Source organism: Equus quagga, unplaced genomic scaffold, assembly GCF_021613505.1.
Source record: "Equus quagga isolate Etosha38 unplaced genomic scaffold, UCLA_HA_Equagga_1.0 220_RagTag, whole genome shotgun sequence".
Classification (NCBI taxonomy): Eukaryota; Metazoa; Chordata; class Mammalia; order Perissodactyla; family Equidae; genus Equus; species Equus quagga.
Genome location: NW_025799647.1, coordinates 4,817,586 through 4,842,434, shown reverse-complemented (window position 1 = coordinate 4,842,434; position 24,849 = coordinate 4,817,586). Strand labels below are relative to the sequence as shown.

The 24,849-nt window shown below is 47.4% G+C and overlaps 1 protein-coding gene across 5 annotated transcripts in view; it reads right to left on the bottom strand.

The window, feature by feature from the left end:
- Positions 1-24,849, bottom strand: part of LOC124233719 (spectrin beta chain, erythrocytic) — a 114,308-nt gene that overhangs the window by 56,402 nt on the left and 33,057 nt on the right. For 4 of the 5 annotated variants that reach the window (XM_046650847.1, XM_046650845.1, XM_046650849.1 and 1 more), the window contains one exon: positions 5,350-5,548. In XM_046650847.1, the coding sequence (XP_046506803.1) occupies positions 5,350-5,497 (148 nt within the window). In that variant the 5' untranslated portion in view covers positions 5,498-5,548. Of the gene's footprint in view, positions 1-5,349; positions 5,549-8,065; positions 8,261-24,849 lie in introns of all 5 variants that reach the window. The other variant, XM_046650846.1, reaches the window with a different exon arrangement.

The window sequence follows — 24,849 nt, the reverse complement described above, 5'->3', positions numbered from 1 at the left end:
CAAGGAGGAAGAGCAGCTTTGATCAAGAGGGGAGAGGGGACAATGGGAGAAGGTGTTATGTCCTGGTCAGGGGAAAGTGCCCTGGACCACACAGTGCATGTGGCACGCTGGCCTCTCTCATAGGTCTGTCTCCACAGGTAAGCGGCAGAGTTGTCAGCACTGTGGCCTGTCTTGGGGGAGGGCGGGGAAACACAATGGCTCACATCCAAGAGAAAGCTGCTGAGCCAATTTTTTTTTTTCTTCTGACAGTACATTAAAATGATTACTGATGATTACAGATATTTTCATGAATAGTACATTTTTCCAATATATAGTCTTTAAATAGAACTTCATTTCATGTTTTGAAACCTGAGAAGAAAACATTGTAAAAACCTCTCACTAATGACACCATCTTTGTTCTCACAGGTAGCTTAAGAAGACATTCAGACCATCAACACCTGACGCCTTGGTCTCCAGCAGCTGCATCTGAATTTGTGGACTTAAGCTGCCGAGAAGCTGCGAACCCTCACCCCACCCTCATGGTGAAACCGGGGCACCTGGGCTCAGCGTCATCCTGGTGCAGGTGGGGAAAGAAGCCCAGGGAGAGGCCAAGCATCACCTGCCACCAAAGTCAGGAAGGTGCCCGGGCCACCCTCTCTGGGGAGTTCCCAGGGAGCCAAGGTTGGGGGCGGCAGGCAGCAGGGTCTGAGGGCCACTGTCCTAAGGCTCTGATGGAATACCTGCCGGTCACAGAACTCAAGCTTGGGGCCTGGGCACAGTGGGTCTGGAGGACGTTCAAGGTTCAAAGTGGCAGCAACGAAGTGCTCCAGAGCACAGGGACGCAGCCCGCAGCACAGCTCCTGCTCTGTTGCGTCCTCTGAACTGTCCTCAACCAACCTCACCACTCAGCCTCGTCTCACCTCCAGTAAGAAGGCTACAAAGCGAGAACACAGGAAGGAAGTGCATCTCTAGTTTGAAACATCGCTTGGATTGTGATTTAAAGCCAAAACCAGAGTGGGCTACACAATTTTGTGCACTTTGTTTTTAAAAGGGAGCTCTGTGTAGTCTATCCCTTAGCAATTGTTCAACAAGCCAAAGAAGATAAAGGACATGTCAGGCCCTCTCCTTCTCACAGGCCTTCTCAGGAGGCCCTGGACTGCTCTCTGCACTGAAACCTGCCAGATGCAAGAAGCTGGAAATCACGCAGCGGGCGGCACACGGGATGCTGGGATGCCGAGCTGTGTGCGTGCGTAAGGCAGGGGGTGGGAAGGAAGCTAATGCACAGGCGTTCTCTTTTCAGGGCATCTCTCCCTTGCATTCATCCTCGCCCTCCTCTCCCAGCTGGGCCACATCTGCCCTGAGGCAGCACCCTCACCCAAATCACTGGGGTACACAACCTGGTGCTAGGGGGTGCACAGGCAGGGAGAGGCCTCCTGTGGGAGGAGGGGCAAGAGCACAGAGGGCGGGCATTCTGGCTGGTACATTCCCTGCAGCCTGCAGGGCTTCATCCCTCATCCAGACAGCCACAAATGTTTACCGAATGGTTCCCAGTACGAAAAGGGGAAGGACAGGCAATGGGGTGTGAGCGACAACGAGGTGGCTCTAAGGAGACACTGGGAGCCTTCTTACTGAAACACAAAGGCTGGAACCTCTTGAAGGGAAAGAACTTGGGCTTTTCAGCTTCTCCCCATCCTCCAATCCTTCAAAGCAGATCCCCAAAGTAGGAAAGTGCCAGAGGCAGTCATCAAAGCAGAGAAGGGCTCCTTGTTCAGGAAGAAGCCTCAGGCTTCTTAACCTCATGAAGCGCAGCCAGCTTTGGAGACTGACATTGAGAGCTAACATCTGCCCAGGGACCTACTGGGCAAATATTCCTGCTGGGCCCCCAGCCCTCCCCGTGGCATTGCCAAGGTCAAATCCACTCCCTTCCAGGAGCCTTCTGTAACCTTCTCTTATCCACCTCCCCCTTCACTTTAGACAGGTTGATCTGCCGTTTCAAATCCAAAGTAATTCATTCTGGAGAGAGGTCACGTATTTGTATACCAACGTGGCAGTTTCCATGCAGAATAACCAGATGGCTTGTTTATTTCGGCCCAGGGAGAAAGAGCTGGAACAGTTTTAAAGGCAAAACAGGGAATACTTCCTCTGGAGCTGAGAAGAAGCTGACTTAAGAGGCAGAAAAGATGGAGTCCAGTTAACCAAATGCACGTCTTCTAACCATGGGTCACTAACTGAAGAAGGACCCTAAGAGCTGCCACACCAGGAAGAGCATCTAACAAGGCCTCAGGGTCCTTTGGTTTCTTTGGTTTCCCAGGTCACCCAGCAGGATGGCAGAGACACAGCTGGGATCCTGGCTGGATGGCCTTAAGGAGAAAGATCTACACAGCCTAGGGCTTCATCCCCAGGGGCATTAGGTCTCTGGGACCAAGCCAAGAGCTCCAAGCACAAGCATTAGCCAAATTTCCCTGGTTCCTGGCTCTTTCTTCCAACCTAGGCCTTTTAAGACAAAGGAGGGTGGGGTTAAGAAGGAAGAAACGGGGCCCAGAACAGGCTGAGAGAACAGAAAGGATAGAAATATTACTATTACCAAGAAAATCTCTTATAAATACTAATATTTACCTAGCATTTTATTATTAATAAAAAGTTTTCATAAACTTCATCTTACTTGATCTTCACAATAACCTTGGGAAAGTACTACAGTCCCCATTTTACAAAACAGGAAATTGATTTGACCTCCATAGAAGCAGCATTCGAGGTGGAACCAGGACTGGAATCTGGGTCTTGTGACATTTTCCTCCTCACTCCAGGACCTTAAATTTCAGAAAGAAAATGCCCGGCCAATCTCTCCAACCTTGCCACACAGCTACACAGCAGATTACCACCACCTTGTAAGAAACACAGGACTGAACGCCTTCCTTGCTTGAATACTCTTAGGAGCTGGGGAGTGGCTGTGGAGCATGCTGAAACAACGGGGACCAAAGGGAGCTTCTGCTTCCTAAGCATCTTCAGAAAGCCTGACCCCCACCTAGACTGCCAAGGCAGCCCCAGAGACCGTGCTGAAGAGGAAAATGTCAGCAAGTTAAACTGGGGAAGACTGACGCTCCTTTTCTCCTCTCTGCCTACCCACCAGCATGGGTCCAGCCACCACTCCACTTTGGACCTTCTCAAAGCTTTAGCTTCTCCCACAGGTCACTCAGAGTAGACTCTCAGAAGAGGAAAGTCAGTAAATTGCTTAGGTTTTTGTTTATTTAAAAAAATCCAGAATGGACCCCAAACTTCCATGTTCACTTGTTAGCCAGATGTTCTGAATCGTTAAGATCTGGTCATGCAACTCCACACTCTGTGTTCCCCTCTCCTGGGGGGCAATCAGTTTCTTTGGTAGATAAGATGCACACTCTTAGTGAGGAACAGGCAAGGCTGGCAGAGGCTCTTTCCTGATGAACCCGATAACCCATTCCCACAAGCTTCCAGGCTGTTCATCAGACTTGACCACCATACAAATACGCCACCTGGACAAACTCTGGGCCCAGCGGCCTGTCAGAATCACACACACCCTTCTATCTCCAGCCCAGGGCCTCCTCCTCCACAAGTGAGTCCTGATTCTCCCTGCCTCTCCTCCTCTGCTCTCTCGTCACTATTTAGCTATGTGCCTTTCCTACAGTTCTTCTCCAGTTCTACGCATGCTAATTAATTATGAACATCACTCATTTTCCCTAATAGATGATAAACTCCTTAGAGACGGGTGTTACGTTGAATTCATCTCTGCGGCTCCCCCTCCACTTTCATGTCTGGCCAGGGGTTTAACTTTACACATAGTAGGGGTATAAGAGAGAACTGTCAGAATGGAAGCTACCTTGGTGTCTTAAAAACCAGGGTATCTGTGGAACAGATCCAAGGATCCCTGCATAAAAGACAGTCCCACTTCTCACACTGTCGTTTGGGAAAGCTCATGGAGTATGGTTCCCTTCTCCCTCCAGCTGCATCACCAGGGTCACCGTGGCTGGATCCAGCCGGCACAAGGTAGAAAGAAGGTAAAGCCAGACTGGCAAAGACAAGGGTTTCAAGTCTGGAGATTTACAGAGGTTAAAATTACATAAGCAAAAGCAAGGGGTTGGTGCTATTACACATCCCCAAGGAAAACCAGGGAAGGATTTGTGCGGCAGGGGGTAGCCAGAAGGAAATGAAGGAGAAGAAAGGGAATTTCCCGCAAAGAACACTGACACAAAGGGTGACGGCTGAGGCCTGAGTGGACGCCCCCCGTTGACAAGGGAATGAGACACTGCATTCCTTTTACAAGGATGGAAGCCCAGACACTGTTGTGGTGAGAGGCCACTGTGGTCTCAGAGAGACCCAGGGCCCTGCTCATGCCTCAAGCTGGAGACCAAGGCATCTGGGAGCAGAGTGGAGGGAGGGAAGTGGAGGGTACAGCCATGAACTTCAGACAGGCCCACGAGCGATGCGGGTGGTGGGAGAAGCACTCCAGAAAGGGCTCACAGGAAATGCTGGGCCCTTCTTACAAGGAAGAAGATGGCAACAATCACTGCTAAGTCTGATTCGGGCCGATCACTGGTGGAGCAGGTGAAGGGACCCACCTGCCTCCATGCATACCACCCACACTCCAACTTTCTTTATTGGCCAAGGACTTAGGGTCAGAACATAGCTAGCTACCCTGGGCCAGGCTCCAGGGAGGCAATGATCACAGGGGTTGGTGGTAAAAGAAAATCCCAAGAATCAGATCTCAACCAGCAGGGGGAGGAGAAGCCATTTCCACTGGAGATTTACGATCTCCTTCTCTCTCTCTTTCTCTCATGCACACACACACAGAAATCTATTATGAACCTGCTAAGTAAAAATCTAACTCCAGTTTAAGGATGAGAGGTTTAGTCCAGAAAATCCTCCTTTCTGAGGTGGTGTGGGGAGGATGTTATCTGTTCTCTATTTCCTATCAAATCGCTCTTTCCTTTTGGGGCCACAAACAGGACGATAACAATTCTTCTATCCAGGACCAGGCAGGAGACCGAGGTACGTGATGAGGCCCCACGCACCTCTGCCCAGCTGTCCAGCCCCTCGACACTCCTTTGCCCAGACTTTCTCTAACTTCTGACTTTGGCCACAGGTCACTCAGGACAGAGGGCAGGGCCCACCTGGCACCACCTCCTGCCTGGGAGGAAGTGGGGGACATGTGAGAGCAGAGGCTACCTGAGCCAGGACTCTGTCCCCAGGGGCCTGGCCTGAGCCACGCAGCCAAATCTCCATCGCCGCCTTGCCAGGGCTCACACCAACACACATAGAGCACTCACCACAGGCGGGGAGGGGAGTAGACCTCAGGATTATGAGAACAGCTCCCTTAACCCCCACGGCCCCAAACGGTACCTGCCAAGGCCTTGATCCGGGACCTCTCAAAGAGCCTGGCTGAGCTGTTGTCATTATCCAGCTCATCGTCCGGGGCATCCCAGCGGGCATTGATCCGGCTGTATGGTGGCTGGTTGCCCAAATTTTCAACCTCCGTGGCCGATGTCATGTCAGCAGGCTCTCAGCAGCTACGCCTGCCTCAGTCTTCATGGAAGGGTCCCTAGGGGGGACAGCAATACAGTCAGAGGGTTAGCTCCCACCCCCTTGGACTTTTTCTCAGGGGAAACTTATTCGGAGCATCCGACAGGAGTAGATCCTTGCGGGAGCAGCACGCAGTGCCACCTGCCTGGCCATGCTTCCTACCCGGGGTCTCGGGGTCGTTGGTTATAAAATATTGCAGCAGCAGCAACAGTAACGGTGGCAGCGGTGGCGGGGACAGAGAGCTGCATGCAGCAAGGGTCGGGATGGCCAGCAGGTGGAGACGTCAGTCGCAGCAAGCCCGCTTCCTCCAAACCGCTGCCACCACGGGAGCACCGAGAGGGGCGGCTCTCCTGAGAGCCAGAGGCTGGCGGGGACGAGCTGGCAGGGAGGAGCAGCCGCACCCTGTGGACTGGGGCCAGGACCCAACCTGGGCAGGCAGTGGGAATACGGAAGGAGAGGGGAGAAGCTGGAGATGGCTGAGTCCAACTCAACACGAATCAGTGGGGAGAGGGATGAATGCGAGCTTCAAAATGCCACTGGTGCCTTGACGCTGCGCGGAGGGAAGTTCACTCCTCCCAGAGGCTGCCCAGGAGCCCTCCGAGTTCTTTCCCAGCAGCTAATGTTCAGAAAGCTGCCCTCTTGGTTGGTTTTGCCTTCTTTGAAGTGTGACCAGGTGCTTGGACAAGGTCTCCTGTTGAATCCCAGGACAGACCAAGGAGCCCAGACAAGCCTGCTGGCCCATCAAGGCTGTCAGCATGACGGTGGGGCGGTGCTGGTGAGGGGATCCCACAGATGGTGGGCTGTGTGTGTTCACCGATGCAGTGCACATGGGCATCAGAAGCACTGGGTCCTCAATCACCCATCATTTATTATGTTTGCTCATTCATTCATTCATCCATTCACTATTAATCCAAGTATGTACTAAGAACCAGCAAGGTGGCAGGCACGGTGCTAGGCGATTACGGGTAAGGCAGGAAGGTCCCTGTCCTTACGGAGCTTATACTCTGGCAGCAGAACAGATGATGAAATATGCAATTACAATACAGCGTGACGTGTGCCACCACTGGGAAGGAATGGGGAAAGTGGGGGACTCCCCACAGTGGCTGGGTATCAGGGGGAGGGAAGGTTAAGCTGATTCCTAAAGGAAGCTTGGAGACATCCTGAGAAGGAACAGATGAAAAGGGACGAGTCTAAACAAAGGGAATAAAGAGCAGGTACAAAGTTCTGAAGGTGAGAAAGGACGTGGCAAGATTCAGGAACCTTATGATGTAACTGGAGGGTGAGGGCAGGGCCGGGGAGAAAAGCGGGGCAGGAGGCTAGGGATGCCGGGCTAGGTCCTGAATGTCCTGGACCTCTGGAAAAAGATGAGCTTCCCTTCAGCCTTAACTTCCTCACCTGCACCTGCCATTCAGTCATCTCCCAGGGAGCTTAAGGGACTCCAAGATCAAGTCTGTGAGAGGGAAAAGGGAGCCCAGAAATTTCACTCCAAGAGAGCAAAGGCGGGGGGAGGCTGTGAGGCAGACAAATGACAAGGGCAACTAATGAGCTGTGAGGAAAACCACTCCCTCCACGAGCGTGTGCACACACACGCCACACAAGCCTCCTCACATCTAACACAGACATGCTCCAATACACACAGCCAATTCACACATACCCCCCACACATTCACACACACGTGCATTCACATCCAACAAACACACACACTCCAACACATCCAATACATACACACACCCTAACACACACGCACACTCGCCCACCCAAGCGGCAAGCGCTTGAAGAAGAAATGAAGCAGCTCACAATCCAAGCATAGCTGCAGTGCTCTAGCCCTTATTTCTCAGACAGAATCACTTCAGACTCTTTTCCCAGTCTATGAATCAATCCCACCACATCCCTTTGAAGTAAGACAGGAGCCAGAATTATCCGCCCTGATGGCTCAAGGGAGAAAACCAAGACCTACTGTCGGGCAGGCCTCCCAAGGTCATGGAGGGAATTACGGCCGTGGCTGCAGCCCAGTTTGTCCCCCTTGACCAGGCAGATTTTAGGGAAGCAGTGGGGAGAGAACATGGCACAGGGAGCACATTCCCCAGCCTCCAGGGTCTGGCAAGGGTGTTTGCTACTCAGGGGAAGGGAAGTGAAGGTGGGGAAGGCAGTCATCACCCCAAACGCCCCACGATTGCCAGTCTGTGCCCAAGAACACCCTCATCCCTTTGGACAGCCTGTCGCCTTCCACAAATGGACATGCTGCTTCCAGGGCTGAGATCTCCCACTTCACCGGCTGGGGAAGGACTCCCCACTCCCCAGGCCTTTCCCCACTTCCCTGAAGCGGCTACCACCGGCTCTGGGCTCTGAGCGGGAGAGGGACTGCCAGGCTGACCACCTCCTGCTGGACTGCAGGCCGCTGCCAGACACAGGAGGCGAGGTGAGATCAGATCCTGCGTGCGGGAGGTAACCAGACCCTGGCTCTCCTTCTTGACTTGGGCTATTTTTAAGAGTGGCCGAGAGAGGCCCAGGCCTGGGGCCGGGGGAGTGAGATTACCTTTGCCATGGCTCCGTAAATAGGTCTGCCCCAGAAAGATGAGCCTGAGCAGGCAGACAAGCAGGCCCGGCGTTCAAGACAAGATTGATGGCCCCGGGTGCAGAAGAGCAGCCACTCGACAGCAATTCATCCTGCTTAAAAACGCCATGTCTCCTGCGACCGCAGCTCAGAGGAGGCAGCAGCCAGGCAGCGGCTCTGCCAGGAACGTGAAAAAACACATAAGTGTGTCTAAATACACAATTCTAGGGTTTTTTGTTTGTTTGTTTGTTTTTAGAAGGGTCAGGTTCCTGAAGACAAACACCAAGGAAAGAAGATTCAGAAACTAAAGAAACGCCCTCTTTCTCCTGTCCCCAGCTGTGCCCACCCCAGCAGCCTGCCCAGATGGCGCTCCATCAGAGCCAAGGGGTGGGGGGCGGGCCAGTGTGCTCAGCAGCAAGGGGAGAATCTTGGAGAACCGGGTATGAGAGGCAGCAGAGAAGAAAAGAAAACAGGAAAGCTACAGATGGTTACTCCAGGAAAACAAAACAAAAAACCCCAACAAAGCCTAAAACTAAATTCAACCCAGTGCTTTCCCAACGTCACCCGTGTCTATTTCCACTATGGTCATAACGTCCCCTCGAAGGCCTGGCAATAAAGAAACTACCATGACTGAAAAGAATATCATCTGTTGAGGGCTTACAGTGGGGCCACCTAACCAAATGGGGAGTCATGGAAATGACGTTTAAGTGGATACCTGAGGGGAACTTGGAGAGGAGGTGCTCCAGTCACGTTTTTAAGGATGTAGGTCATCTATGTATCCAGAGTGGCCCTCCATGAGCACGGAGGACAGCGAGTACATGGCTAACGTTAGACCCTAAACTGCACCTTGCGCCCCTGCCAGCAAACTCAAGAAAAAGGCGTAAGAAATAGTTCCTTGAGCCTCCACTCCCCAATTCACCCTCAAGCTCCCAAGAAGTCCTTCTTGTAACCCCCCAGACCCTTGTCAAAGTGTGGGTGGCTCTTCTCTGGTGTGTGCAACTCCACGTCCAGGAAAGCCCACCTTCCCTCTCCATCTGCCTGCCTATCCAGCAGCTGAGCGGGCCCGTCTCCAAATGCACAGCCCAGAGGCTCACCTTCACCCGGTGAGCTTCTGCCACCCCCAGACCCCAGGTTATACTCTGAGCAGGATGGGTCCCTAGAAGACCTGCCCACAGCTCAGTAGTGGGAGCTCATCTGACCGCCCTGGGCACAGACGAGCAGACGGAGCACCTGCTTGGTAAGTGGATTTCACAATATCACTGACACAACCCCCAGTTCCACCCTGCCCACGTGTGCCAAGGAACCCACATGCTTCTGAGACCAGGTGGTAGGCCCTGGAATCTCAGCCTCATGTGCTATGTCCAGTTACTCCCTGGGCGGTTAGGAACCCAAGAAGTGGCTGCAGTGACAGCTCCTCTCCCGCCTGCAGGGTGCTGCCGGAGCCCCGGCTAGAACCACCCCCAGCCCTCCCTGTAGTGCTGAGCAGAAGAGGATGGATGCTCTTTTCTTCTTCTCCCCACCCCATCTCCTCTTCCCTGGGCCACAGGAATGCGAGAAGCAACAAAGCCCAAAGGTCTACTGTGGAGGGGGAAATGGGGAAATACAGGGTCCCAGGTGTGAGTGTTACAACAGCTTAGACATGGGCTTCCTTAAACAGGGAATTTAGACCCACTCTACCTTTATTTTCTCTCTAGCTGTGAGGTTTGACCCCTCGCCTGCTTTCATCCTTTTTTTTTTTTTTTGGTGAGGAAAATTCACCCTGAGCTAACATCTATTGCCAATCTTCCTCTATTTTTGCTTGAGGAAGATTAGCCCTGAGCTAACATCTGTGCCATCTTCCTCCCTTTATATGTGAGACACCACCACAGCATGGCTGATGAGTAGAGTAAGTCCGCACCTGGGATCCAAAGCCATGAACCCAGGCCAGAGAAGTGGAGTATGCAAAACTTTAACCACTGTGCCACAGGGTGCTTTCTATTTTGTGCTTCCCCCTTATGCTACTCCCACTCCGCTTTTAACATATTTTGGTACTATGGCAACCCAGTCAGGAGATTACATCCTAAAGTTTCCCTGGTAACTTTTCCACCAATGCATTTACCAAAAGGGAATATCCTTCGACTCCCTCCAATCATAATCTCATTGCACATTCACAGACACCTTAAAGAACAGTCAAATACAGAAACACACATACACACTAAAACAGCACGAGAACCAATGAGACGCCCCGAGCAGAGTACTCTAAATCTATCTCCAGTCCTAACATCCTTCCCGCCTCCAAGCTCTAGTCTGGCACCTTCATTTGTCTACCAGACATCTCCACCTAGAAAGTACAGTTCAGTCTCAGTATGACTAAGGTGGAGCACATGGCTCCCAGGGCAGGAGAACAGGAGAGTTTCAGGACCATGGGGTGACCGGTGAGGCCCAGGCAAGCACACCATCTGTGGGGGACCTTTCCAGCAGATGGACAGCAGCACAGGGCCTGGACCAAGCTGCTTCCCCTCCCCAGAGCACACTCTGCTTTCCCACACTGCAGTTTCCATCTCAACTGGCCTGGCCACCAGTCCATCAGTGGCAGGGTGTGGTTTGGGGTTCTTAAAGTCTCAAGATTCCTGTCCATGGTTGCCACCATCAAGGATCCCCACACATTTGCAATATCCTAGTCATTGTAGTCCACTGCTTTTTGGTGAGGCCTTAGCTAGATCCTTCTGCTCCAGTTTTTGTCACCGGCCAGGGACTTTAGGCCCACATGTCACAACTTGTCCACCCTCATCATGGAAACATCTCCTACTAAGAACTGGCTCCAGTTATGCTGCAGCTGTTGGAATGGGGGGAGAGGTCACAGCCCCAACAGCTCTTACAGGGATTTGGTTGGGGAACAGGTGCTGCTCAGCTCTGCCATAGTGATTGCCCCACTAGCCCTCTGTCTTCCCAGCATCTATCGTCCTACACAGAGGCAACTGTCCACTAGGAATGATTAAAGGAGACAGGAGGGATCATACTCTTAATATATGTAATTTTCGAAGATTATCCTCCATTGGGGTTCTTGGGCTCAATATCTACATTTCCAGAAAGGTATTATAACTCAGTCCTACTTCTTACCTCTCCCAACTCACCTTTTCCAAGATAGCCACTGGTCTCCTCTCCCAGAATAAGTAATAATATGTGGTAGTTAAATTGAAAAGTTGAATGCCCAATTTCTCTTGTTCCATGAAGACTTTTCCAGAACACCCACAGTGACCTCTCTTTTCTCTGATGAAAACTGCCCAGGGAGAAAGTGAGGTCTCAATATTGGAAGTAGTCAAGAAAAGGTTGGTATAACTGATTTGAAATAATTGTTGAGATATTTCTAATGAAGTAATTGATTCAGAAAAGATCATCAAAAAAATAAAAACATTAAATAAAACATAGATGGGGAACTATACAATGGTATCAATTTCCCAACACCTGAATGCAGAGATGAATCTTAGCATCACTACGAACAGGACAACCAGATACTGTGTTTCACCTAACATGATGCAAAATGATGGACAGCATGACCAATGGCATTCTTGCCAAAAAAACTGAACCTCAATCTGATCAAGTCTTTATGGCTAATTTCCTATTGACAGAAATTATAGGAGATCGAGAAACAAGTTAAATGACAATATGAGGAATCTGCAGATGACTGACTCCATTTTAACAAGTCAATGCATTAACACAAACAGACAAAAAAAAGGAGCAAAGCCTAGGGACTGGTGTAGATCAAAAGAGACTTAGGAGACGTAATAACTGAAATGTAAAGTGTACCCTGTTTGGATCTTGAATCAAACAACTATCAAAACACATTTTTGAGACAACCAGGGATATCTGAGTTATAGACTCAAGATTGGATGATAACCAGGAATTATAGTGAATTATGCTAGCTCTGCTAATGACATTGTGGTTATGTAAGAAAATGAACATATTTTTTAGAGATGCTGAAGAATGTAGTAGGGGGACATGACATGTTATCTGGGATTTGCTTCAGCAAAGTGGGGAGCAGTGAAGCAAGTGGGGAACCCCTAACAACAGTTGACTTGGGGTGATCCACACATGGGAGGCTCATGATACTAGTCTACTTTTGCATATGTTTGAAAATTCTTAAATATATTTTTTACGTATTTTTTTGTATATGTTTGAAATTTGTACAATAAAAATGCTAATTTGTTATTACAGTTAAGTTTTATCAATTTCATAAAAAATAGCCATATGCTCTGAGGACAGCTAGAACTCAGAATAGAAATCAACCCCTTACCATGGCCCTACTGCTTGGCATGCTCTGGCTTCTGCCTCCCCACACTTGCTACATGTAATCTGTGAGCCTCCTTCCAGTTTTGCAACTAGCCATTTCCTCCCCAGCTCAGACTGTTGTGCACGCTGTGCCCTCTGCCCAAGACACTTCCTGGAGCATCTCGCCTGTCTGCATCCTTCTCATTCCTCAGGTCTCCTGAGATATCACTCTCCTATACACGGGGCTCAAAGTTTTCCCTGAGCACCCTATCTAAGATGGGTCCCTCCTTTGTCATCCTCACTCGGGGCACCCTACTTGATCCCTTCATAGCACTCACTATAATTCTAATTATTCATACATCTATTGGTTTACTTTTGTTTTTGCCTCTCCCTGCTTAGACCATGGGCTCCTTGCAGGCAGCAGCCATGTCTGTTTTATTCATAATTGTATTCCAGTGCCTACTACTGTGCCTGGGACATATAGGTGCTCAATAAATATTATCCACCTCTCAGAGGCCTAACTCTGGAGCCTCTATAAACCTGTCGATCCCACCATATTCCTTGATCCCCATACTACTCACTCAGTTATGCCACTTATGTGTATCAAGTGCCTATTCAGTATTTACTCATCACCAAGGCCAGTCACATACCTGTGTAAAGTGTCTGTCATTCATCATTCTTTTATGTGCTAAAGCTTCCCTTCAGGCCCTTACCATTTCCCACCTGGATGTGTGTGACGGTCTGTCGGTCTGTCCGTGCTCGGCCTCTTCAATCCATCCTGCACAGCCCCCTCACAATGACACACCTCTACTGCGGGAGCTTTCAGTAACTCTCTCTCACACACAGTCCACTCCAGCCCTACACCATTTAGTGCTGAGTTCATACTGTCATGTGCTAACTCTGCTCCAACCAGGAGGGTCCACGTCCCCCACCCCCATCATTGTGTCATGTACCTCTACAGCTTTATTTCTGCCACATCCCATATACTGAAATTTTGGCATCTTTCCTCTCTCCTTGCAATTTAATACAATTTTTAAACATTTAGAAACACAAAAACAACGACAAAAAAACATATAGCATTGGAGATTGGATTGGTGGTTACCATAGGGGAAGGGGGGAGGGGGGAGGGCAAAAGGGGTGATTAGGCTCACATGTGAGGGGATGGACTATAATTAGTTTTCGGGTGGTGAACATGATGTAATGTACACAGAATTCAAAATATGATGTTTATCCGAAAATAATAAAACCCCCCAAAAAAGAAAATAAAAATAAATAAATAAAATAAAATAAATAAGTCCTGGAATGTAATGTACAGCTTGGTGACTATAGTTAATAATACTGTGCTGTATATTTGAAAGTTGGTAATGGAGTAAATCTTAAACGTTCTCTTCAAAAGAAAAAAAAAAAACGAAACACAAAACATAACATTTCCCTAGAATCTGAACGAGGCCAGCTCTCCCCTCCTATCTAACCTCATGGATCCTCTACCACCTCTATGCCCAAGTGGAGGGCAGTGAGACGGGCTCAGGGAAGGCTGGTGATGATCCGTGCACTGACTCCCTTCTCAGCCCCACTCCCTTCCCTCAGTCTCGCTGCCTTGCCGGGTGAGGCCAGATCCTCACCGCCCTTCCTTATGCCCATCCCTCAAATCCTGGGAGGAAGATGACTCTTCAGCTTTTTCTCCCTCCCATCTTCATTTTAACATGCTCAAGTCTTTCTTATCCTAAATATAAAACTCCTCCTAGTCATCCTTTCACTCTTCCCTTTCAGAGCCAAACTTCTTGACAAAGTCGCCAAGGATATGAAGAGGTGATTTACAGAAGAGGAAACTGAAAAGGCTAAAACCCTATGAAGAGATACTCGGCCTCATTAGTTACCCAAGAAATGCAGATCAAAACAAGGGGACACCACAGGCCAACATTATCAAGCTGAGTAATGCAAGGTGTAGTTAGCGATGTGCAAGCAGGAACCTCATGCTCTGCTGGTGGGAGTGCGTACTGGCCCAGTTGTTCTGGAGGGCAGCCTGCCAGTACTCAGGCAGGTTATGTATCTGCAACTCCACTCCTGGGCAGAGAGACCAAAGAAATTCTCACACAGGTCTAAAAGGGGACATATGCAAGGATGTTCAGTGCAGCATGGACTGTGGTGGTGGGAGGTGGAGATAACCTGTGTGTCCATGCCTGGGGATGGACAGTAAAATGTAGGGAATGTACACATGGAGGACACATGGCAGCACTGGAAGATCTTAAGAACATAGTGCTTGATAAAATAGTTAAGAAATAGAATGAGCTCTATAATGCATCACTGACACAATTTTTAAATATCTGCATATAAAACAATATACATAAGAACATATACAAACAAAAGGAATTTAACTCTTAAACATATGAAAATGGTTGCCTCTAGGTGGAACGAGGGGAATGGAAAAGGAAAATAGAGACAAAAGGAAATCCATCAACCAACCAATCAGGAGAGTGGCCTTGTCTAGAAAATGATGACAATGAACTGAGAAGTATGATGACCTCAGCCCTCTGCTACTAAGACAAAAAGATACAGTATATTTATCTATATTGATGAGACTTTCCTCATCCCATACCCAACTCACTCCTCAATTCACTGAAATCAGGCTTTGCCCATCACTTCATGAAACTCTTCTCGTCAAAAGTCACTGACACCTCCTTTCCTCGTTGCTTAAAACAACTGATGTTTTTCAGGTCTCATCTTGACTTCTCGGCAGCATTAAGCTCTGTTGGCCATTCCAAAATTTCCTGAAATCACTTCCTCTGTCTTCCAGGACATGCTCCTCTCTCAACTCTCTGGCCCTTCCTCCTTGGCCTGCTCTGTGGGCTACTCTCCCTTTCTCTGTCCTTTGAACGGTGATGTTCCCCAGAGTTCTCTCCTGGGCCTCCTCCACTTCCTCCTCTGTCTACAAACTCTTCTTAGGCTATCTCCCTCACTCCCATGACTTGAATTACCATCTCATGCTAATGGCTTCCAAATCTATCTCCTCAACTCCCACCCAACTGCCTTCTGAACATCTACTGGAAGGCCCACAGGCCCGTCATATTCAACATGACCCCCAAGTGAATCTATCACCTTCCCTGTCCCAGTACTTCTTGTCATGTTCCCTGTCCACCAATATCCCAATGGCCCCAACCGAAATCTGGGGTTGTGCCCTACCCCTCTCCTCTCCTAGTCTTTCATCAGTTCAGTCCCCTCAGTGTCTCTCAAGTCTCTATTTTTCTATGTCTCCACTGCTCCCCATCACTTCTGGCCATCATTATCTCAAGTCTAGTGGTTTCCTGGTGATTTCTTTGTATCCTATTTGTCCTTTGCCCACCATCTCAACCCATCTCTATACCGTAGCCAGAAAGGTCATCTTAGAATAAAAATATGGTAATGTCACTTCCATACTTTTTTTTTTTAAGATTAGCACCTGAGCTTATGACTGTTGCCAATCTTTTTTTTTCTGCTTTTTTCTCCCCACATCCCCCCAGTATACAGCTGTATATTCCAGTTGTGGGTCCTTCTTTAGTTGTGGCATGTGGGACGCTGCCTCAGTGTGGCCCGATGAGGGGCGCCATGTCCACGCCCAGGATCCGAACCAGTGAAACCCTGGGCTGCCAAAGCGGAGTGCGCAAACTTAACCACTCGGCCTTGGGGCTGGCCCTCACTTCCATACTTGAAGAGCTCTTCTCTATCTCAGAAAAAAAGTGGAAACCCAAAACAGAGCCTAATCAAAGCCCTTTGTACTCTATCTCCTAGATGAACACCATTTCCATCCAACCCTTCCTACTTCCCCAAAGCCACATTCCAGCCATAATGAACTCTATTCGGATCCCTGGCTCTCTCTGGACATGATCTTTGCACATGTTCTTCCCTCCACCCAGAGAACCCTCCCTCTCTTTCAGAATAATTTCTTGTCCTTCAGAACTCAGCTTAGCCTTCACTTCCTTTGAGAAACCTCCCCATCTCCACACCATCCCCTGCAGCAGTGGGAGGTGAGAGGGTTTCTTTCAGGTTCCTGTCATACGCAGTGCTCATTTTCATCAAAGCACTTAGCCACATTATAGGATAATCATCGATTTCTCTCTCTTTCCCAATAAACTATAAGCTGCTTGAAGCCAGGGACATCCTTATTCATTCTTTTTGTCCCACTTGCCCAGCATAAATGCCAGGTGCATGAAATGGGGCTACAAAATGTTGAACAAATGGGTGAAGACTGAGAAATGCAGAGCACTGCTCCTTCAGAGTATAAGAGCAGCTCCTGCAGGGGACACACTATTTGGAGGCCAATTTGGAGGTCAAGGTAGTAAGGGAGGTGGAAACATGGTGTGTGTAGGGCCATGGGTTCAGACTGGGCACTGGTGCCTGACATTATCACTGTTGCCCCTGCTGTCTCAACCACACTTTCCTGCTGCCTCTTCCTCTTTGGCTGGACTGTGGTGGCATAAGGGATGGGCAGTGACAACAGGGCCCAAGCTCCTATGAATGCCTACAATCTCGAAACTTCTCAGAGTTGTTATGTTTCAATCCATGCCTCAATTTCCTCACCCGAAACACTGATGAAAGCAGCAGCTTCTCACCCAGAACTCTTCTAGACAGGGAAGTCCCACCCCACTCAGCTGAAAAGTCTTTTATAGTTTCTTTCTTGTGTCACAGAAATGTCAGTCATGGAATTGTTTCTCTCCATACATCTCTGCACACAAATGAAAAGAGCTATTTTAAAAGTTGAACCTATAAATAATATATAAGTTATGGGTGCCAATTTAGTTATTCATTCATGTCAGAGCTTTTAAAATAATTAAATTAAAATTAATCTTTTAAAAGTTGCTTGGGCCCATAATGACTCCTGAGGGAACAGGTAGGTGCTGGCTGGAGGATTTTCCCATCCTGGGCCAGGGCACAAGCCTGGCACAATGGGGCCGTCCTCTGGAGACAGACACAAAGTTGCCTGCAAGGGCAGCTCCAGCCTCACAGCAATAGCAAGTAGAGCCTCTTCAGGCCTGGCAGAGCCAGTTCCTGCCGTGCACCACCTCCCAGGCCTGCAGAGAGAGCACCTCTCAGCCGCTGGAGTCTATTCAGCCCCTTCCCCGGGCTTCGCTAATGCTGCTGGCTCATGCAGTCACTCTGCTGCCCAGAGTCCTCAGGAAAAATACTTGGCTCTTTATAGGATTGTGCGGCCAAACCCAAGGCTAGGAAGGGAACCTGGAATTTACTAAGACCTTTATGTACCTTGCCCCATTTAATACATAAACCACATTCATAAGCTGTTAGATGTTATTGTTATTATCATCACTGTTCCCATTCTGTCAAAACAGAAGACCTGGGTTGAAATCCTAACTTCTGTACTTAATAGCCTTGTGCTCTTCTATAAGTCACTCAACCACTCTGTACCTCAGTTTCCCCATCTGTAAAATGAGGGAAACACCCTGTGTTTCTGTGGCAGTGACTGCTTGGGCTTAACAGTGTCTGAATTCTACTCTTTCTACATGCAGAGCTTGGAGACACTTCCAGTCACCCTGTGGGCAGGTGTAGCTGTGTGACTGAATGAGCAAAAGTGACGAGCACCACTTCAAGGTCTTAGTCATTAAAATCTTCCCCATAATTCTCTTATTCCTTCCCCTAAAACTCCTATAACCCAGAGGACGAGGCCGCAAGATGGAAGGAAGCTGATTTCCTGGATAAGTGTGGGGAGCAAAGCCTCGCCCTCCATTTACACCCATTTACTCATCTGTGATGTGAGCGAGAAATAAAATCAGATTTTCAACTTCTTTATTAGAGCAGCTAAGGTACCCTAATTAACATACCCACCACTTACCACATAAAGCTGTTGTACAGACTAAATGAAGTTATACGAAAATGATGTATAAACTGTACAGTACCATACAGTCCCAAGATATTGTTATTTACAGATAATATACAGTATCTCTCAGTACGAAGTTCATGGTTCTGCTCAATATGTAAGTTCTCACAGTAAAAACGACAGTGTACAGTAGATGGAGTCCCCTGTCATTACCCTACTGCCCTCTGCAACTCTCTTTCCCTTTCACCCCGCCTCAGGCAGCCACGCTCTCCCGACCTCCCCTGATGCCAGCTTCCCCTGTTGGTCTGAATGACCCAAGCACCACTCCTTCTTCAGACCTACCGTGCCAGCCCTACTTCCAAACAAAATTGACTTCAACAACCTAATTCCCTATGACTGTAAACTCCTTAAAGGGAAGGAGGCCATTGTCACTTCGGAGGTCCTCACACTGGTAAGTCCTCAATTGGTACATGTTAATTGGATGAAACCGATGTACCTACCTTCCCGAGGAGCCAGAGTCTCTCTCCTAGGGAACAAATCTTAATAAGGGCCTTATGGAAATATAATATCTTACTCAAAGGAGGGATATGAAAGAGGCAGTTTAGGAGCCAAACCAGGCCAACGGGTGAGAAGTGGTTGGTGAGACAGGCTACTCGGGCATGTTAAAATCATGCAAGGGAGGCAACCTCTTTTCACCTACAGAGAAAGCAAGTTGTGCCTAGAGAGTCCCTGAAAAGTGTAGACTTAACATACAACGTGAGCTAGAAGGCCAACCTGGTCAGGGAGGAGGAGCTGTCCAAGGTTAAAGAACATGGTGACACCCTCTTCACGAGGGTGTCAGAATGAAGCCCACACTTCCTGCCTTCTAGAGTTATGCTCAGACCTCTTAGCCTCACTGCTGGCCTAGCCATAACCAAGGTCTTTGATGAATCTGCCAACCCTGTTCTAGCATCTTGTATTTGATGACAGAGTCAAGACAAGTATTCACAAGGAGGTTGGAACTGTTAATTAATTAATTCAACAAATTTTTATTGAACAATAACACCCCAAAAATCCATGAAATACTTAGGTATAAGTAGAATAAAATATGCACAAAAACCACAGGCCAAAAACTACAAAACACTGATGAAAGAAATTAAAGATCTAAATAAATGGAAAGAGATACCATGCCCATGGATTGGAAGATTCAATGTTGTTAAGATGTCAGTTTTCCTCAAACTGATCTATAAGCTTACTGCAATGCCAACCAAAATTCGCACAGAATTTTTTTTAGAAATCAACAAGCTGATTTTAAAATTTATTTGGTTAAGACAGAGAAAATAGAACAGCAAAACTATTTCGAAAAGAACAAAATAATGAAGGACTCACATTACCTGATTTCAAGACTTACCATAAAGTTATAGTCATCAAGATAGCCTCATATGGCAAAAGCTTGGACATATTTATCAACAGAACAGAATGAAGTCCAGAAATAGACTGACATATATATATGGTCAATTGATTTTCGACAAAGTTGCAAAAACAACTTAATTGAGAAAGAATAGTCCCTTCAACAAACAGTGCTGAACAACTGGACGTCACATGAAAAAGAAAATGAACCTTGACTCATACCTCACACCGTATACAGAAATCAACTCGAAATGGATTATAGACCTAAAGGTAAAATCTGAAACTGTAAAACTTCTAGGAAAAAAATAGGAGAAAATCTTTGTGAAGTTGGGTTAAGCAAAATATTTTAGATACAACATCAAAAGTATGATCCATAAAAGATCAGGTATTACAAGAGAAAAATTTTATTAATTTAACCACCAAGAGTAAAAATTTCTGCTCTTCAAAAGACATTAAGAGAATGAAAATACAAGACGCAGACTGGAAGGAAATGTTTGTAAAACACATTATCTGATAAAGGACTTGTATACAGGATACATAAAGAACTCTCGAAACTCATTAACAAGAAAACAAAACCTCAATTAAAACTGAGCAAAAGATTTGTACAGGGGCCGGCCCCATGGCTGAGTGGTTGAGTTCACACGCTCCACTTCGGCCACCCAGGGTTTCTCTGGTTCAGATCCTGGGCGCAGACATGGCACCACTGGTTAGGCCATGCTGAGGTGGCGTCCCACATACCACAACTAGAAAGACCCACAACTAAAATATACAACTATGTACTAGGGGGTTTTGGGGAGAAAATGCAGAAAAAAAATTAAAAAGAAGACTGGTAACAATTGTTAGCTCAGGAGCCAATCTTTAAAAAAAAAGATTTGTACAGATGTTTCATCAAAAAAAAAAAAAAGACATATGTATGGCAAATAAACACATGAAAAGATGCTCAATTTCTTTTGTCATTAAAGAAATGCAAATTAAAACCACAATGAAATACCACTACACACCTATTAGAATGGTTTTTTAGAAAACCTGAAAATAAAAAGTGTTGGTCAGGATGCAGAGCAACCAGAAGTCTCAAACATTGTTGGTGGGAATCCAAAATAGCACAGCCACTTTGGAAAAGAGTTTGGCAGTTTCTCATAAAATTAAACGCACACTTACCATAGGACCCAGTAATCCTACTTCTAAGTATTTTTACCCTAGAGAAACAGAAACTTAGATTCACACAGAAACCTCTGTGCAAATGTTTATAGCAGCTTTATTCATAATGACCCAAAACTGGAAACAGCTGGTGAATAGATAAACCAACCATGGTACATCCACACAATGGACTACTACTCAGTGATAAAAAAAAAGAAAGGACTGTTATACACTCAACACGAATGAGTCACAGACGCACTAGGCGAAGTGAAAGAAGTTGGGCTCAAAAGGCTTATACTGGGTGATTCAATTGATGCGACATTCTGGAAAAGGCAAAACTATAAGCACAGAAAACAAATCAGTGGCTGCCAGGGGTTAGGGCTGGGAAAAGAGGCTGACAACAAAGGGGCCTGAGGGAATCATTGGGGGTGACTGTGGTGATAGTTATACACTACATGCATTTGTCAAAACCTATAGAAATGTATACTGAAGGACAAGCCCCGTGGCCAAGTGGTTAAGTTCGTGCGCTCCACTGCAGCGGCCCAGGGTTTCACCAGTTCAGATCCGGGGCGCGGACATAGCACTGCTCATCAGGCCATGCTGAGGAGGCATCCCACATGCCACAACTAGAAGGACCCACAACTAAAAATATACAGCTATGTACCAGGGCACTTTGGGAAGAAAAAGGAGAAATAAAATCTTTAAAAAAAAAGGAAATAAAGAAATGTACACTGAAAAGAGTGAATTTTACTGTATGTAAATTATACCTCACTACATCTGAAAACAAAACATTAGAACTAGGAACATAAACAAAAAGACTAAAACTAAATATTTATTGAGCACTTAGTATGTGACAGGGCCATTGTTATGAACTACTCTGATAATAATGATGTAGAATTATTACAATTTATTTTAAAATAATGAGAGGGTTTTCTGGAGCAAGGTATGATAATGGAGGATATAAATATGGTATAGACATGGATTCTGCCCTCAGGTTGCCTAAGACACGGATATAAGTAATGACACAACAAGACAGAATTATGTAAGTGTCAAAAGAGAGGCATAAAGAAAATGCCATGGGATTTCAGAGGCAGGAGAGAATATTGAAAGCTGGAGAAACCAGAGAAGTCTTCATGGAAGAGATGACATTTGAGTTGGGTGCTGATGACAGGGAGTGATGATTTCATTGTCCATGTAAACGATGTTTATCAGAGATTTTTCTCATGCAGTTTCTCTTTGATCCGCCTAACAACCCTGCGAGACAGGTGAGAGAGGTACATCAAGCTCAGTTTCAGTTAAACAAACTAAGATTTAGCAATCAAGTTCCCTGCCCAACACGTGGGCGGCAAAGCCAAAGTTTGAACTCATCATCTCAGAGTTCGGTCCATGCTCCGCTCCATGGTACACCCATCCAGAAGAAAAGCTCTTCTTTCTCATAAGATAGAGAGAGACTGTTGATGGCCCATTTCCACCTTAGGATCTCTTCAAGAGAATGGGCTACTTCTAGCATTTCTGGCCATTGAGAAGACCCCAAAAGGACAACAGGCTTATTTGAGTCTTTCCCACATATGGAATGAGAGCCAGCAGAAATTTTTTTGTGGCATTTGTTTAAACTCACAGATTAAGGTCTCAAAGCATCTTTTATAAACATTAAAAAAGCAAAAGCCTTGAAAGTTACAAGGATAATGTTGACTGCCTCAAATGCACATTCATATACACAACCCTGACATTGTTTAAGATGCACCCCCGGATCTTGTAGGGCAAATTAGGAAAGCTGCACTCAGTCTTAGAGGGGATCAGCTCCCCAAAAGAACTCTGAGGCTATTCCAAGAAGCCTCCTTGTGACCTCAAGGAGAACACTTGTTCACACACCTCGCCTGGCCGAGTCGTGACCCACAGAGCCCTTTCTCCGTCATTTCTTCATGCGTCTGGGAGTTCATCTGGCACACACTTGCTGAGCTCTTGCTTTGGGGTCTGTCTACGTGCTAACCACTGGGTTTAATCACCTTTCTCTAGGGAAAAAACACGTTACCAGGGAGATATATGTGGCCTCTATGTTTTCTGCTATCTCCATCCTTTTTGCCCATTGCTAACTTAAAAAACAATGAAATAGTGCTGCTATGAACATCAATTTAATTAACCAAATATTTCCTGAATGGATACTATACATGTGCTCATAATGAGATGGTCCTTGTCCTCGAGGAGCTTTCTGTCAGGCAGGTAATTTAAACAACTGGAGAAAGTGCTTTCTCCTTTCTGTGCTCCAGTTTTCTTACCTGGATAACAGGGAGTGAATTTCTCCAGCTATTAAGGTGCTATCATCAAATATTTATTGAGCGCTTACCCAGTGCCAGGCACTGGACTTTACAAACACCATCACGTCGAATCCTCAGAACCACCCTGTGAGGCAGCCACTCCCCATATTATAGGTGAGGAAACTGAGGCTTAGAGGGGCCAGGGATTTGCCCCAGTCCATCAACCAGTAAGCACCGGAGCCAGGATTCAAACCCAGGCCATCCAGCTCAGAACCCCTGCCCTAACCACTGTGATCACAGGCCTGCCTGACCCGAGCCCTCTGCAGGAAGGAATGTGGAGATCAAAGGAGCAGGCTGCTAATAAACAGTCTTTAAATCATCTGAGACAAATTCTTCCACACCAGGCAACAAGAACATCCAGATAGGCAACAGGAAAGAAAGATGATCCACATCGGAGGCCAGAGAGGCCCTCTAGGGTCACAGTTAATCCACACCCTGCCACTGCAGAGCACAAACACATCCAGCCCGCATTGGACCCACAAATCCTCTGACGACCCCCAAGCATCTTTCCTCCACACTGTCATGGACACAGAGAAGACAGGAAAGCAAGAGGGGGATCTCTCCCAGGACAAACGAGTGGCAGAGTCAGAAGGGAAACATTTGTGTCTAATTCCCAGCTCCCTCTTTAGTCCCACTCTATTTTTAGGGTCCCTCTTTAACACAGCACACATCTACCTATTTATAGAAGAAGGGAAACCCCAAGTGTGGAACTAGAAGAGGGCTTCTTGCAGAAGGCTTTCCAAGGTGCTGCAGTTTGATAACACTCTCCTCGTAACTGTTACAGAGCGCGGCAAATGTTATCATCTCAAAGCACCCAGGGCAAGGGTACCCCAGTTCTGAGCATTGTCAATGGCCTACCCAGAAGCTCCCAGCCCCATAGCAGGCAGCACCTCACCCTGTAATCAGGCAGAGCTGCTTGTGAAGTAACTGCTCCCACTTTGCCCTCTTCAAGAGGCCTGACCCCAGAGTTTGGCTGGAGCAAGGGGTGGCAAGAGCGGCCGAGCGCCTGCCGCTCCTGGGGAGGCATGTGTGCACGGCCAGGGCGGTGGACACACAAGCCAGGGTAGGTCATCTGAAAGGTGCAGGGAAGTGAGTGGCCATTGCTAAAATAGTCTGCAAGCAACTCCAAAAAGCTTGCCACACCTCAACGTACTCCTCCATTCAGCAAGGGCTTGAGCCAACTTCCAGAAAGAAACAGAGGGTAGCACACAGAGGATTTAGTGCCAGAAATAGTAGACTAAGGTGACTCTGATCTGGGGAAGTGAACCAGACAGTGTTACATGGTGGTTAGGGGAATCTGGAGGTAGAAGGGACTCTGAACTTAGCTACTCACCAGCTGTGTGGCCTGAGGCCACTTATTTAAACTCTTTAAGACTCTGCTTCCTTACCCATAAAGTGGAGTGAATAATAGTCATCACCTCACAATACTGCTGTTTGGATCAAATGCGAGAACGTATTTCGAGTCCTTCACAGAGTACCCAGCACGGAGTGCAGCCCTGAAGACGTGTGGGCCACTAACACTGTGCCAGGTCTGTTGCGGCTTATACAACACACAAGAATGAGCTGTCAGCTCCTCTTTGTGCCTCAGTTTCTTCAGTAATAAAACAGCAACTATTCCTCCCTCTGCTTGTGGCACTTAAAAGCTGGGGATATGTAGAAGTTGAGGGTTTTTAATCATCAGAAATCATCAGTGTTTACATGGCATCTACACAGGTACTGGCCATCCAGCCCTTTTGGGGCATGTGTGTAGATCCTCCAAATGTTGGGTGACACATTTCTGATTGAAACAAGCCATCTATACTTTTGCACTTCTCCAGGCGTTCATGGTGCCAGGAGCAGACAGGTGGGAGCTGCCATCTCCCATGATGTCC